Source organism: Phyllobates terribilis, unplaced genomic scaffold (genome assembly GCF_046119375.1).
Source record: "Phyllobates terribilis strain yellow unplaced genomic scaffold, ASM4611937v1 Scaffold_7__3_contigs__length_470593459, whole genome shotgun sequence".
NCBI lineage: Eukaryota > Metazoa > Chordata > Amphibia > Anura > Dendrobatidae > Phyllobates > Phyllobates terribilis.
This window is the reverse complement of record NW_027362767.1, coordinates 230333410-230350905: the sequence shown is the minus strand read 5'-3', so window position 1 is coordinate 230350905 and position 17496 is coordinate 230333410. Positions and strand designations below refer to the sequence as shown.

At 45.4% G+C, this 17496-nt stretch overlaps 1 protein-coding gene across 2 annotated transcripts in view; it reads left to right on the top strand.

Annotated features, from left to right (window-relative positions):
- Nucleotides 1-12533, top strand: part of PBX3 (PBX homeobox 3) — a 251252-nt gene extending 238719 nt beyond the window's left edge. For both annotated transcript variants that reach the window (XM_073639783.1, XM_073639784.1), the window contains one exon: nt 6695-12533. In XM_073639783.1, the coding sequence (XP_073495884.1) occupies nt 6695-6787 (93 nt within the window). In that variant the 3' untranslated portion in view covers nt 6788-12533. The remainder of the gene's footprint in view (nt 1-6694) is intronic.
- Nucleotides 12534-17496: the final 4963 nt, after the last annotated feature.

Sequence of the window (17496 nt, the reverse complement as noted above, 5' to 3'; positions counted from 1 at the left end):
GTAAGATGCCCTGATAATACTAAACTACAGGGTGTAATTGCATTCACCCCACATCCCCCAAAATTGGGATCATATAACGCACACATCATCATCGGTTATAATATATAGTGATTTCTGCCAGCCGAACATCATTGTGACGATGGCCCATGTGCCACACTGCTAACAGTTTGCGCTTTGTTTTTTTTTAGCTTAATTGGTACTGGTTATTAGCCTAGGGGTCCCCCTATAGAAGGCAGTGGTCTGTGTTACCTCACTAGGATTATTAAGAAATCTTCCCATTGGTATTGACAAGTGCAGAGAAACTCAAGAAAATAATTCAGTTGTTTATTGTAAATACTTAAAGGGATTTAAAGGGATTGAAAGTTATCCCGTATTTATTTGATGTGACTGCCGGGGTTCCAACTGCTAGGTCCCCCAGCGATTCAGAACCGCAGCTCTTCAGTGTGAACGGAGCGGTGGTCAGTAAATAGTACTTCCACTCCATTCATTCTTATGGGAGTGCCGAAGACCAGCCGTCCGACTATCTCCAGCACTCCTGTAAGAATCAGTGGGGCGGCAGTGCACATGATCCACCACCGCACCTTTCCACGGGGCTCTTAACAGTTCTCTGTATCGGTGGTGGTCCCAGTTGTCAGTAAGTTATTCACTATCCCATAGATAGGGGATAACTTTCAGACTTGAGAATACCCCTTTAAAGGATTTAATTGGACCTTAAAATGGATCCATAAGATTTGTGATGGGTGAAGAATTCCACTGATTGATAGAACGAATGGTGCCCAGCTCAATCAACTGATCTACTAATTAAATGAATAGATATTCCGGTGTTGCTTCCTTCCGCATTGGGAGGTGAGCGCCGCCTGTGATTTCATGCCTACAAATGCCTGTCGGGATGCAAGTACGATCCGCAGGTATGCTAAGTACTAGAATAGGACAGGTGCATGATACGCAGGTATTACGCACCTGTTTTCACTTGCTGGCTCACATGCACGATCGGCAGGTATTGTGCACCTGTTTACACCTGCCGAGACACCGCACAAACAGGTACACAATACCTGCCGATCGTGCACGCTCCCTGGCAGGTGTAAACAGGTGCGTAATACCTGCCGAACGTGCACGTGCCCCGGTAGGTGTTAACAGGTGCATAACACTTGCTTATTAGGCAGTGTCTCGGCTGATGTAAACAAGTGCACAACAGCTGCTGATTGTGCTGTGTTTCGGCAGGTGTGAACAGGTGCACAATACCTGCTGCTCATGCATGCGCCCCGGCAGGTGTGAACAGGTGCACAATACCTGCTGCTCATGCACGCGCCCCTGCAGGTGTGAACAGGTGCACAATACCTGCTGCTCATGCACGCGCCCCTGCAGGTGTGAACAGGTGCACAATACCTGCTGCTCATGCACGCGCCCCGGGAGGTGTGAACAGGTGCACAATACCTGCTGCTCATGCACGCGCCCCAGCAGGTGTGAACAGGTGCACAATACCTGCTGCTCATGCACGCGCCCCGGGAGGTGTGAACAGATGCACAATACCTGCTGCTCATGCACGCGCCCCGGGAGGTGTGAACAGGTGCACAATACCTGCTGCTCATGTACGCGCCCCGGGAGGTGTGAACAGGTGCACAATACCTGCTGCTCATGCAGGCGCCCCGGCAGGTGTGAACAGGTGCACAATACCTGCTGCTCATGCAGGCGCCCCGGCAGGCGTGAACAGGTGCACAATACCTGCTGCTCATGCAGGCGCCCCGGCAGGTGTGAACAGGTGCACAATACCTGCTGCTCATGCACGCGCCCCGGCAGGTGTGAACAGGTGCACAATACCTGCTGCTCATGCACGCGCCCCGGCAGGTGTGAACAGGTGCACAATACCTGCTGCTCATGCACGCGCCCCGGGAGGTGTGAACAGGTGCACAATACCTGCTGCTCATGCACGCGCCCCAGCAGGCGTGAACAGGTGCACAATACCTGCTGCTCATGCACGCGCCCCGGGAGGTGTGAACAGGTGCACAATACCTGCAGCTCATGGACGCGCCCCGGCAGGTGTGAACAGATGCACAATACCTGCTGCTCATGCACGCGCCCCGGCAGGTGTGAACAGGTGCACAATACCTGCTGCTCATGCACGCGCCCCGGGAGGTGTGAACAGGTGCACAATACCTGCTGCTCATGCACGCGCCTCGGGAGGTGTGAACAGGTGCACAATACCTGCTGCTCATGTACGCGCCCCGGGAGGTGTGAACAGGTGCACAATACCTGCTGCCCATGCAGGCGCCCCGGCAGGTGTGAACAGGTGCACAATACCTGCTGCTCATGCAGGCGCCCCGGCAGGTGTGAACAGGTGCACAATACCTGCTGCTCATGCAGGCGCCCCGACAGGTGTGAACAGGTGCACAATACCTGCTGCTCATGCACGCGCCCGGCAGGTGTGAACAGGTGCACAATACCTGCTGCTCATGCACGCGCCCCGGCAGGTGTGAACAGGTGCACAATACCTGCTGCTCATGTACGCGCCCCGGCAGGTGTGAACAGGTGCACAATACCTGCTGCTCATGCACGCGCCCCGGCAGGTGTGAACAGGTGCACAATACCTGCTGCTCATGCACGCGCCCCTGCAGGTGTGAACAGCACAATACCTGCTGCTCATGCACGCGCCCCTGCAGGTGTGAACAGGTGCACAATACCTGCTGCTCATGCACGCGCCCGGCAGGTGTGAACAGCACAACACCTGCTGCTCATGCACGCGCCCCGGCAGGTGTGAATAGGTGCACAACACCTGCTGATTATGCAGTGTCTCGGCAGGTGTGAATAGGTGCACAACACCTGCTGATTATGCAGTGTCTCGGCAGGTGTGAATAGGTGCACAACACCTGCTGATTGTGCAGTGTCTCGGCATGGATCTGTAGATGTGGAAGTGAATATCTCTGTAAAATGATTGTTGTGTGATCGGGAGAGGTCCAACCCCCCGGGCTGCAGCATATCATTGTTAAACTTGACTCTTGTAGGACGGACTCCCTTATGTCTCGCCCATATTGATCTGCCCGTATGAATGTGCATTGTCGCTGTGCGGATCGCTCTTTGCCTATTTGCATGTCTTTACATCCATCTCATGTACTGCAAAATGCATCAGGCTAGAATAGATACACAGACATATTAAAGGGGTGTTAAACATCATGCACACAGCCGTACCGTAAAACAACTACATTCTTACGCTCCGTCTCTATTGTGCCGGGGCTTAATAAATACGTCCTCTCGGCTGAGTCCAGGCAGCCGCGTAAAAATCAAGCGCACAATATCTCGCTCTCCGCTAACGCCGGGAGTTGTATTCCCTCCCTCCAAGTGTCAGTCAATATTAACGATTCCCCAAATGATTGAAAATGTTGTGTTGGAGCTGGGAGAATTGGGGGGAGCGGGCGACCTGGGCGATCATTAAATACGCAAATCGTTTGCATTTGATATATCAAATGGGCTCTTTTGTGTGCGGGGTGGGGGGGTTATAAATAACTCATAATAACCCAGAAGAAAATGTCTGAAAGAGGCTTTTAGTTACCGTGTTCTTTTTTTTTTTTTTTTTTTTCATTTGAAAAAAACATCCCGAAATGCTTCAGAGAGTTTGCAAAAATCCTTATCAACATGATAAAATATGAAGCTGTTATTGCCTGCAGCATTATAGCAGACATGAATTCCATCTTTTCTGATGAGGTTTGATAAGGCGCTCTCTTATAATACACCGCGTAATCTCAAACCACCAGAGGAAAGATTAATTTATTTGCAAAAAAAAAAAATCTGCTGGGAGAGGAGGGGGGCCCAAAAAAAAAAAAAAAAAGAAAAGACCCCTGACTGACGTGGTCTCATCCAGCCGCCGCGCACGGTAAAAAATATTACACATTTGTTGTTTATAAATTAGAATGAAAAGCCATAAAGGACATAGGGGAAAGAGTGATAGGTATTATGAGTGATAGATATTACATAGTTGGGGCCCGGCTGTCGGGAAGCGAACACATCGCTATAGATCAGAGCTGTAACACATCTCCACATCAGATGCATCGGGCTTAACCCTTAGCATCCGAGAGGGCATTTCAGGACAGGAAAACTAATGGATAACTGCTAATATGACAAAAAACATCCGTGTTTGCCTCCTCTTTCTCTGATAAAATGCCATTAGATCAGTCGCCAAGCACAAGAACGTTTCTGAACGCTAGTCATAAAGACTCTGGATAATTGACATTATGGGGAGAACGTCCTAAACAGAGCAACCTTGTATAAATTAAAGAAAAAGCAGTTACTGAATTCCCGCCAGTCATTTGGTCTTTAAAGGAGTTTTGTCCATTTTACAGTATTTGGACTTTGTAGAGATATACGGCACTCCTGGTTTCGGAGACGAGGTGCTCAAGTAGGGCTCAAACCTGTAGAGAAAGCAAGCTAGAGACTTGGCGCTCAAAATGCAGTGGAGTGAAAAATTCTTTAATGGCAATCCAAACAGTTGTTGTTAACGTTTCGGTCCTAACATTGGACCTTCATCAGGACTGATTGTCTTGTTGGATTTTTCTTATTTTCTGCCGGGTTGCAGCGCTGTGTTAATTGCAACCTGCAAATAGCGCCACTCCTCAGCGACGCAGGTCACAATTAACACAGCACTGCAACCTGGCAGAAAATAAGAAAAGTCCAACAAGGCAATCAGTCCTGATGAAGGTCCCATGTTAGGACCGAAACGTTAACAACAACTGTTTGGATTGCCATTAAAGAATTTTTCATTCCACTGCATTTTGAGCGCCAAGTCTCTTGCTTGCTTGGACTTTATATTGTGCCATAGTCTTTCCCCAGAGCGGATATCTTAAGGACCCCCTAACATTTCTAAACAGTCAGTCCTTGGACCTGGGTTGTAGCTCCCAGAGATCTCTGCTCAGCATATTATCTAATATATACAACATGTAAGATGTGTAAATCACATAACCCCATTTTTTCTTTTATTTTTTTTTACAAGAATTCCTGTTGCGTAACATTTATTACAGTCAGTGGAAACCTCCAGAGCAGCATTCATCATAAATATCATAATTAGAGGGGACAAATAGATTAGCGCTGGTCCGGCATCCAGTTCAGTCCTCCAGCGGCAGTCGTGCCAGGACGGTCTTCACTTCTGGCTTTTATTAGGTCCCGTGACGTCATGGAGCGCAGACGTAAAGACTGTCCTGTTCTGGCTGCCGCGGAGGACTAGACTTGGATGCCGGACCAATGGAGCTTGAATCTTTTTACTCAACACATTTTTTTTTTTTTTTTAACGAAAAATGATCCTTTTAAATTTTAGCAGTTGTAAAAAGTGGAAATTCTATTCTGCAAGTCACAAATTATGTAAAAGTGTTACACAAGATGAAAGTGGATAGACTATAGGCAGGCCGAGACTGGCCATATGCCCTGCGGGGGTCTATTAATATGACATGGGGGACCCACCCCACTGACCACCTCAGGAGTGATTCCTTTCCTGGGACCAGTCATCTTCACGGTGGACAGAGGGTTATGGCTCGATGCCGTAGATACTTGGACATGGGACATTCCCATTTGCTGACCTGTCAGTCCTCTGTAATGAAGAGAATGTTTCGCGATATCCATCCTAATTCAGATATTGCACTCATGTACTAATGTCATGAACCAAACATACAACAGAAAAAGAAACCTATCCATCCAATTCAGCAAAAAGGCAAAGACCTCCATGATGCTTCCTTCTAGAGCCGGTCTTTCCGGATAAGTTACTTTTAGGGCTTGTATTGATTAGAAAAGCCATTTTCCAACAATCTGTGACTGAATTCTGAGATAACGTAGAGAAGTCCTTATTCAGGACCACACTTATAAGCCAGAGTAGAGTGGTCTACTGTGTCTGTGGTGGACCCAACATATCTGTATTACACAGACATTGATTTTACTAGGCACGACGTAATGCCTTATTTTCAATCTGGGGGCATCACAGAGGATTTACACGTTGGCTACAGGGTTGCCATTTTTGATTCTAGCTAAGTGCTGGGGGTCCCAGCTGCTGGATTCGTTGTGGTCAGTTCACTTTAGGGGACCCTTTTAAGCATTGTTATATATTATGTGTTTTTTTTTTTACCTCGTATATGTGGACTTGTATAGAAAAAAGTGCAGCAGATTTAGCAGCTCTTGGATTTAGGCAGCTTCGAATTGTGCCAACGCCGTCACCGTGGCTCATGGTAGATGATTAATTCACTGCACCTCTGGACACTTTTAGTTGCATCTTAACTGTGCCCTTTAAAGAGGACCTGTCACTTGCCATAAAGGTGTAATATTTTTTTTTTCTACCTGGTGTAAATGCCACTATCATCCTGAATCCGGCGATGGTTTTCTTGTTCTCCTCCCCCTCTCCGTTCCTGAGATATGTCTCCGTTCTCTTGTCTCTTTTTTTTTTGCCAAGTGGGTGTGGTCCTCAGCTCCTCGTGGGTGTATTTATAAAGCCCACACCCTTTTGGCTATAAAATACTACATTTATATACTGGTCATATCTCAGGAATGGAGAGGCACAGGAAGAAAAGAAAAACAGCGCCGGATGCAAGAGAACTGCGACATTTACACCGGGTACAAAAAAAAATAATAAAATTTGGAAGATGATGGGTCCTAAGTCACCCTTATGCAAAATCCGCTCTACCATATGTCGAAATTGCTTAATAAATGTTAATCCTTTTCTTTTCAGGCTAATGGAGGGTGGCATGAGGCGGCAACCCCTTCTTCTGTCACCTCCCCAACCGAAGGGCCCGGCAGTGTGAACTCTGATACCTCTAACTGAGTGACCCATCATAAAGCTGTGCATCCCAGCTCTCTGGAGGGACAAGGCATCCCCCGTTAGGTCTTTATTCAATACTTCGTTAAGCAGATTCCCAGCTCTAAAGGAAGAAGACCTTCCCTTTCCGAGAAATCTTCCTTTCTCCAAGCTCGGCGGCGCTGCTTTGCCTGTTCCAGATAAGGACCCGCACACACAGCCGCATTGTACATCCCAGCTGAGGCAAGCTGCTGGATTTCACTACATCTTATTTTTTTTGCTTAATCACCACTTTGAAAGCACTTTATCTAATTGGGCCAAGATCTGAGTTAGAATCTGTGAAATGATCTCCATGTCCCATCGGCACTTTTTAATAAACGTCTAAAACTGAAGGAATGAAGTAGCAGCAGCAGCTTTAAAAGGAGAAAGGTTTGCATGTTTGCCTAGAATATCTGGGGTTACTGCGAAAAAGACATTTTACCGTTTCCAAACCTCCCGTAGTTGATGATGATTATTAATTTTTTTTTTTTAATTTTTTTTTTCTTGCTCGTTTTCCTTATATGACACATCAAAAGATCTGTGAAGATGCATCCACTTCTACAGGGAAGAAGAAACGCACACATCGAATGCAGTCAACTAATCATTTCACCGGAACGGACTTGTTAACAAACCCCTTTTATGTTGTCATATATCGGCCAAATTTATGTACTTTTTTTTATTATTATTATTATTTTTTTTTTTCAGAAGACAAAAACAAAATTAAGGGAAAAAAAAAATCCTTTTTTTTATGTAGGACATTGTCTATAAAGTTACAGAATGGGGGAAATTTAGGGTATATACCATTTGCAACAATAGAATAAAAAAAAAAAAATCTGTGGTCTACGCATGGAATAGGAATAATGAATTAATTTCTCAGTTACACATCGCATTATGGTTCATAGATCTGATAGGACAAGAAAAGGGACATCAGGTCCCACAACAACAAACCAAAGAAACGTTATCAATATGGGATTTGTGTGTTTTTTCCATGGGTCATTTATTATTTTCAGTGTTTTTTTTTTTATTATTATTTCTGGGGATACCCTTTAATTTTCAGTTATATCTATTGACTTTTTTTTTTTTTTGTATTAAGCGAATGCATCTTCAACAGAATTTTCCTCCAATAATGCAGTAAGATTTTCTTTTATATTAGCTTTGTAAATACCCCTTACGAGGAGGCTCATGATGATAGGAAAGGAACTGACTTCCCTATGTGATGTTTTACAGCAACGGGTTAAATGCTGTATAATAAATTGTCAAAAATCTGCCATTTCCTGTGGCAAGTTAAAAAAAAAAAAAAAAAAAACAACACAAAAATACAAAAAAAAAATGTAAATATTGTAGCAAAAGAGAATTTATACATTGTCACCGAGCAAAACGGCTTTATTTACCTCATTAAAGCTCATAGGAACCAACAGACACGTCACGCGTAGATTAGTCTGCCCACCTACTACCTCTAAATAACATGCGTAGTACGTCTAACTTTCTATCATTGTGTAATTACAGCGGATAGGGCCATGCTGGAATGTATAGTAGTGCCACCGGGTCGTAAATAGAGATGGGCCAATAAATCCTCAGGTCCCCCTGGTCCAAGACTGTATTCCCGAGGACCACCTCCTACTTTGACTACATCCCCAACTCCTATTTGATTAGCCGGGCCTTGACATTGTGTCAGGCCAGCTAATCGAGAACGGAGTGATGAATGCAGTAAGGAGGCGGTTCGCAGCTGACCGGGCCACTAGACCAGGGAGCATGAATTAATTCGCTCATCTCTAGTTGTAAATAATTTAAAAAAAAAGAAAAAACTTTACAAATTCAATGCAAACTGCCATTTAAAATGGTGACTCCAAGGTCTGATCAAACAATTCTTCAACTCCAAGTCATTGTACACCTTACTGCATTAAGAAACTCATTATTTCTCTTCTGTTCTCTCTGAAATTTTATATAGAGGGGTTTCTCAGGGCCTATCAGCACAAAATCACTGTTCAAACCAAACACAGGCGCTCTGTGTTTTCTTGGCTTGACGCCTTCTCTGCCTCCGGTAAAGCCAGAGCTGTCAATCAACGAAGAGGAGGGTGGAGATAGATTCAAAACAAGTAGGTGAGGAGGTGCATCGGCCATGACAAGGGTGCACAGAGTGCCTGTGCTTGGTTTGAACAGTCATTTTGTGCTGACAGTCCATTAATAGCCTATACGGGTTCAGTTCTCGATACCAGTGATACACTAACAGGCAAATTAAAGGGTCTACTCCATTGTTTGCCAGTTACAGCTCTGTACTTTAGGTAGTGGCTGTGCTTGGTTTTGCAGGTCTTTTCCATACCAGGTAAAGTTACTATTAATAATATGGAGATGTGCAGCCAGAAGTGTGACTACTCCAACCGGCTGATCCACACAGCTGCCAGGAGTTGGACTTCCAGGATAGGTTATTCAATTTTGTAGTTCTGGAGAACCCCTTATACTCCTTAAAGATACATCCAAACGCCCCTCTAATACATACCCGATACTAGATGTCTAGCTATACGGTACAGTATATGTCATGGAGGTGCCAAAGTTTAGCATTTTATTCTATACTGCATAAAATGTTTTTTTTTTAGATCTAACAAAAAAAACAAAATACAATTGATACGAAAAAAATAAAAAGTTAAGTGCACAGTTCATACAAGTTTTCAACTTTACTTTTTTTTTTATTTGATTACTAATTTAATAAGGAAATGTGTTATCAGAAAATGAACTATTGTCTAAATTAAGCTTTTAAGTTAAATGTAATTTTCAATTTTCCATATCTTCACACTGGCCACCTAGACTCATTCTTCAATTCTGTGCAGATATCTTTTCATCAGTCTCATTATTATCACAGACAGGATTATAATGAGTGATAACATCTCTACACATAGTAGATAACCTATTGTGATTGGTAGATCCTGTGTTATGTCACAGCTCACCTCCTCCTCCTGTACAATGACTGATAACACCTCAATATACAGTAGATAGCACAAAATTCACCATTCACAATAGGTGATGTCACAGCTCACCTCCTCCTGTACAATGACTGATAACACCTCTATATACAGTAGATAACACAGGATCTACCATTCACAATAGGTGATGTCACAGCTCACCCCCTCCTCCTCCTGTACAATGACTGATAACACCTCTATACTCAGTAGGTAACACAGGATCCCCCATTTACAATAGGTGATGTCACAGCTCACCTCCTCCTCCTTGTGTACAATGACTTATAACACAGGATCTACCATTCACAATAGGTGATGTCACAGCTCACCCCCTCCTCCTCCTGTACAATGACTGATAACACCTCTATACTCAGTAGGTAACACAGGATCCCCCATTTACAATAGATGATGTCACAGCTCACCTCCTCCTCCTTGTGTACAATGACTGATAACACAGGATCTACCATTCACAATAGGTGATGTCACAGCTCACCCCCTCCTCCTCCTGTACAATGACTGATAACACCTCTATACTCAGTAGGTAACACAGGATCCCCCATTTACAATAGGTGATGTCACAGCTCACTTCCTCTCTCTCCCATACCATTACATAGAACACCTTCATATACTGTAAATCAGGAATGTCAAACTCAAACATACAGAGGGCCAAAATAAAAAAAACTTGGAGAAAGTTGTGGGCCCATCAGTATACAAAATAATGGGCCCCACATAGTCCTCCATACAGAATAATGGGCCCCACATAGTCCTCCATACAGTATAATGGGCCCACATAGTCCTCCATACAGAATAATGGGCCCCACATAGTGCTTCATATAGTATAATGGCCTCACATACTCCTCCATACATAATAATGTCCTCTATACAGAATAATATAAGGGTGGCTGTTCTGGTGTCGCAAGCCAGATAAAACAACCCTTCGGGCCAGATTTGGCCCACAGGCCAGAGTTTGACATGCATGCTGTAGATAGTAAAGGATCCACCATTCACAATAGTGACTAGTGTGAAAATTGCAAATTTTTATTTTTACAATAATGATAGGGATATGAAGAAAAAAAACACCATAAGAATCGGATTTAAAGAATGGGTCATTTTCTGAGCTACATTTTCTAAGTAGATTCTTCAATCCAACTGATATGTGTATGATTTTAGAAGAACTAGTAATTAGTATTTACTAACAAGAAGACATCAAATTCATAGGAACTGGTCAGTCAATCGTCTGAAATTTTAATTAAAGGGAATCCGTCAGCAGGTTTTGTTATGTAATCTGAGAGCAGCATGATGTAGGGACAGAGACCCTGATTCCATTAATGTGTCACTTACTAGGTTGTGTGTTGCTGTTTCAATAAAATCAGTGTTTTATCAGCAGGAGATTATCACTACAGGACTAGCTGTGTTGTGCCTTCTAGTCCAACCAAACCCCCACCACTGATTGTCAGCTTTCTGTCAATTGTGTTCACTGTATGAGAGCGGCCAATCAGTGGTGTGGGTGGGGTTATACAGAGCTCAGCATTCAGAGCTCTGCAGCAGAGAAAACTGTAATTGTATCAAACCTACTGTAAGCAGCCCAGTATGTGATATATCACTAGAATCAGGGTCTCTGCCCCTACATTATGCTGCTGTCAGATTACATATCAAAAGCCTGCTGACAAAGTCCCTTTAAATAAAATTTCAGATGATTGACCAGTTCCTATGATTTTGATGTCATCTTGCTATATCTTATCCCTAATACTCGGCAAATATCTTCTTTTTCTTACAAGTCATTTTTAAATAAGTGATACAAGGCTATATTTTTACATTTGCTGTTTCTAAAAACATGTGCAATTATAATGTCCATGTATATATTATTTCTTGTAATTATTATTATTAGTTTTTTTTTTTATAGCTAAGGTCATGCTGCAAAATGTTGTCTGTGTCATCATGTGTGCCTCCATAATTAAAAACACCAAAAGGGAAGAAACAAAAAGGGAAACAATTAAGTCAAACAAATTAAATAAAACTGAGAAAAGGGAAAATCTTAGGATTTCCAGCACTACTATACAATTCTGCATTTAGTTTATTGGTGGTATAAATCCTTACATTTTTTTTTTTTTTTTTTAAAACATTCTGCTGCTCTTCGCGTTTTTTTATTTATTTATTTTTTTTTCCATTCTGATACGTAATGTACATTGTAATCTTTTTGGAGATAAAATGAAAAATGTATCTTTTAAAATAACAAAAAAAATATACACTTTATAAAGCTGCTTTTGCAACTTTGAAGCTTATGAGTAAACATGAGGTCTTCTGTTCAACACGTTAAAATAAGATGAGACAGTAAAACTGTTGTATATACTAAGAGACATTTTAAATGTTTTTTCATCTCGTTAATTCAACACAAAAATAAAAAAAAATAATAAAAAAAAAACATTGTAATGCATACAAATTTCAGTATAGGGTGGGATATGTGATGGGAGGGTGGGGAAGGTGGGAGGCATTATGGGAATATTTTTTTTTTTTTTTTTTTTTTTTTTTGCTTTTAGTTCACTTTTGTATTGTATGAAGATCTGGCTGGGGTTGATTCACGGGATACTGATGGTAATGACAATTTGTGGCAGTGATTCTAACGTATTAAAATCCAATCTGTTCGGTGTTTACTTTTTAACTGGATTATACCCCTGGATTGAAAAAAAAAAAAAACTAACAAAAATGAAAAAAAAAAAAAGTCTTCCTTGTGGTAGTTCTATGTAGTTTTAAAAAATACAAATAAAATGTTTTTGATTTGCCGTGTGAGTTACTTTTTATGGTTTCCAGGCTTTGATATTCCAGGTAATATACAAGGGTGCCATCATGCAAGGACATGATCTCCTTTAGCTAGGCATAAAAACAAGGGCGCTGAGTCAGTCATCATTTACGGATTGGTTGTTGTTTTGTTTTGTTTTTATTTATAATTTTTTTTCTTCTTTTACAATATTTTTTTGTATTTTTTTTTCATGACAGATTTTGACCCAAATTCATCAAAATGACGCACTCATTAAGACTGGCGTTTCGTACGTGCACCTCGCCAGAAATGTAATATTTCTGGAATAAAAAAAACACACCACCACTTTCCATGAATTTGACAACATTTTTGCCACTATTTAAAGGCCCTGATTGATGGAAGCTTTTCCAGCAGAAAACTGGTGTAAAAGTTTTTGAAAAGTCGCAAAAAATTTGCTCAACTTTTGGCATTTTTAAGACAGTTTTGTCCAACGCTGCCAAAATGGGCGCAGTTAGGTGGGAATGGGGGCATGATGCTGCAGCCCATCAAATTCATGAAGAGCTGTGGCAATCCTTACACCAGAAATCTTACTACAGTCCCTGACTGGAGTAAGGTTTGCTGCTCATGGAGGCCCTCATGCTCTTGTAAAGTCGGCCAACCCAACAATTCCAGCAGGACCAGTCGACCAATTGATTTATGTGGAGATCTCCCAACTATCAGAGATCAGGCAGTTGGTATTTCAACGCCCGATCCTTTTGTTTTCAGGGGAGATAAACCGCTGCCAGAGGTGACTAATCGCAGCTTCCTCCTCTCTCCCCATTGAAAACAAGAACACTCAAAAACAAAAACTGATGACATGCTATATACAAGCTGTAGGTTGGCGGTGTTCACAACGTGCAGTAACTGAGGCAGTGACCCAAGCAAGTCCAACATAAACAGCTTTTATTCAGCAAAACTTATAGATAAACAGAAAGTCCTCCGGTTCGCAGCCGGGTTAACACAAGTCCATAACAACGTTTGCCAGGGGCAATGGCCGCGCCGGGCCGCTCAGAGCCTAATGGGTGCAGAGCCTTTCCAGGCGGGGGTTCAGCTGATCACAGGCCTGTTGTTGGGACCTGCTGTGCTCCTAGCAGGTCCCAACATTGAACAACACTAATCCTTAATGCAGGGTTTATAAAGGACCTGTGGCAAGAGCAGCTGGAAAACCCGGGTTGGAGGGAGGAGGCCGCCCCACTGCCTCCTGTGACCTCCTCCAAGAAATGAAGGCCCTGACAGGTTTTACTTAATCTGCCTTAGCCAGATAGCCTGACCAGGTCAATGCTCACCTTCATTCCTGCATTGCAGCCGCAGCTGTGTCTGTGACTGCAATGCACTCCAATGAATTTAATAGGTCTCTGTACATATTTTGGGGGATATATAACGTCCCTCGTATACGATCCCAGTCACTGCCTCACATATCCCCCCCCCTCTGTTCAAACTTGTGGGGTTGAATATTTGTCACCATACAGGGTGCCCGGGACAGGGCATAAGCGTTTGCCTGCGACTTCTACAGAGAGACTGAACTTTTTGCAGTGACAGAAACCGCCTGGTAACTCGCACATTCCTCTCCTTGGCTTTGGACAAAGGTCCAACTTTGACACTTCATTCAATTTCCGGAGATCGTTACAGAAGCGTAACGATTCGTCTGGTTTTGGGATCAGTACAATGGGGCTAGCCCATTCACTCCGTGATTCCTCGATGACTCCTAAATGGAGCATTTGTTTTACCTCAGCCGTGCCGGCTTGCCTCCGGGTTTCGGGTACCCGGTACGGTCTCTTCCGAACCCTTACCCCAGGTTCGGTGACAATGTCATGTTGGAAAACCGCAGTCCTACCCGGCAGCTCTGAGAACACGTCGGTATTCTGCTGTACCAGCGAGCGAGCCTCCCGTCCCTGCTGTTTAGTGAGAGCATCACTTATCCTGACCTCTCCCTTGGACGCACCCCTGGCTGAGGGTACACGTACTACCACCCGATCGCCCTTGTTAAAAGACCTGACCGTGGCTCTTTTATTATATGTGTGCCTCTGGGCTGCCTGGGCATCTAACAGATGTTCTTTCATGATGGGCATGACCGCCGCGATCCGGTCCTGTATACTAGCCACGTGTTCAATTATACTCCTATGTAGAGTCGGCTCTTGTTCCCACGTCTCTTTGGCTACATCGAACAGACCTCTAGGGTGTCTGCCGTACAATAACTCAAAGGGAGAGAACCCTGTGGAAGCCTGGGGTACCTCACTGACGGCAAACATCAAATATGGTAGTAACATGTCCCAATCCCTGCCGTCCTTAGAAACCACCTTTTTTAACATGGACTTGAGTGGTTTATTGAACCGTTCTACTAGCCCGTCGGTTTGTGGGTGGTAAGCCGAGGTGTGCAAATGTTTTGTTTTTAGCAGTTTGCCCAGTTCACTCGTCACTTTGGACATAAAAGGGGTCCCTTGATCCGTCAGGATCTCCTTAGGTAGTCCAAGGCGACAAAACATGGCAAACAGCTCCCGTGCAATCAGTTTCGCCGAGGTGTGGTGTAGCGGTATAGCCTCCGGGTACCGGGTGGCACAGTCGACAACCACAAGTATATGTTGGTGGCCATAAGCGGATTTTACAATGGGCCCTACCAAGTCTATTGTAATCCGTTCAAAAGGTACCTGTATCACTGGCGGAGGTACCAATGGACTACAGAAGCTTGCGGTGGGTGGGGTCAGCTGACACTCGGGGCAGGATTCGCAGTACTTTTGAACCTCCGCGTAAATCTCCGGCCAAAAGAACCTCTGCAAGATACGCTCTTGCGTATTTTTAACCCCTAAGTGTCCTCCCAGCAGGTGTGTGTGTGCCAGGTCCAAAACCGGCCGACGGTACGACTGAGGTACCACTAACTGGTCCACGACTTCGTCCCTGATTTTATCTACCCTATAGAGCCACTCACTGTTGACCTCCATGCGTGGAATCACAGTATCTGCACCCGGCTGTTGAGCGACACCATTTACCTCTAACACCCTTTCCTGCGCCCGAGTCAGGGTGGGATCCTGTAACTAAGCTGTCCCAAACGTGCCCCGAGACACCTCCAGCTCGGGGATCAATGAGGTCTCCTCGACCTCTCCTGCCAGCACCTCTAGGGGAAACCTATCGGGGTTACACTCTGTCCCTAGGTTGAACACCCCTATGGCAGGTACCCCTGACTCGGGTTTTCGGGTACAGCGCCCATAATAAATTTTACCGGGGAAGAGTGATTTTTGTTTTCCCACAGAGTCCAGAACAGGGGCATGTCTCTTCCCAACACAGTTCCATAGGGAAGAGTTTTTACCACCCCCACCACATGTTTCATGTCCCTACATGGCGTGGACAACACTACCTCCGCGGTTGGGTATTCTCAGAGGTCCCCATGGATACACACAACCTCGACTGACCGTCCTCTGGGGTTGTCTCCTGCCACCAGCGACTCATATACCAAAGTCACTAGGCTCCCCGAGTCTAAGAGGGCCTCCGTCGGGTACCCATTAACCAGTACCTAGCACAGTTGGGGTTCACTGTCCAGGGGGGTCGGCACTCGCAGAGCAGACGGTCTGGGTGTACAGTGAGACCCGGAGGTTATACCTGCAGTCCATGGGCTCTGTAGTCAGGGGGCAGTTAGCAACCACGTGTCCTGGCCCCTGACAGTGCCAGCACCTAATGGCGGAGGTACTGTTAGATCTTGTAACCTTTTGGGAGGGAACCGGTCTCCTGCCACTCTCACTCCGGGGTTCCCCTTCAGCCTGGGTACGGTGCTGACTGTCCTCAGCAGAGGGACGCGACCCCTTTCCCGGTTCCTGGTCTGGCATGACAGCCGCAAGGGGGCAGAGTCCCATATAAAGTCCTGAGTGGCCGAGTACCGCTCGATCAGGCTGACCACCTGGTCGAGGGTGCCGGGGTCCCCTTGCAACACCCAACATTGGATAGCGGACGGCAGAGTCCTCACCAACCGGTCGACCACCACCCTCTCCACCATCTGGGCTGGAGTCAAAGACTCAGGCTGGAGCCACCTCTTTACCAGCTGCAGAAGGTCATATGCCTGAGACCGGGCGGGTTGGGTCTCCACATAGGCCCATGAAAATACGCGCTGAGCCCTCACGTATGTATTGACCCCCAGTCGGGCAAGGATCTCACCTTTGTGCCTCTGGTAGTCCTGGGCGTCCTCCCGACTGAGGTCGAAGTAGGCCGCCTGGGCATCGCCGACCAAAAACGGAGCCACCACTTCCGCCCACTGGCAGGCTGGTAGGTTTTCCAGCTCTGCTGTGCGTTCGTAGATGGTCAGGAAGGCTTCCACGTCATCCTCCGGTCCCATCTTCCTCAACGCTGAGCGAACGCTTGTCCCGGGCCTCTCGACGTTCCGGAATCGGCATCTTAGCCGTTTCCCGCAGGGCAGCAATCTGTTGCAGCAACAGTTCATTTGTTTTTAGCTGCTGCTGGTACAGTAGCTGCTGCTGATAATTATGCTGCTGTTCCCGCTGCTGCTGTTGCCGCTGAGACTGCAGCTGCTGCTGATTGTGCTGCTGTTCCCGCTCCTGCTGATGCCGCTGAGACTGCAGCTGCTGCTGATTGTGCTGCTGTTCCCGCTGCTGCTGTTGCCGCTGAGACTGCAGCTGCTGCTGATTGTGCTGCTGTTCCCGCTGCTGCTGTTGCCGCTAAGACTGCAGCTGCTGCTGATTGTGCTGCTGTTCCCGCTCCTGCTGTTGCCGCTGAGACTGCAGCTGCTGCTGCTGGGTGAGTACCAACTGCTTTAATAGCTCCTTCATTTTGTCCACGGGGTGGGGCTGAAAGGTGGCAGCCCGGATTATGGTCATGCAGCTGCCGGTGGGGTATGCCTCAGTCACTATGCCTGCATTCTCCACCAAGCTGTAGAGCGGCGGTGTTCACACCGTGCAGTAACTGAGGCAGTGACCCAAGCAGGTCCAACATAAGCAGCTTTTATTCAG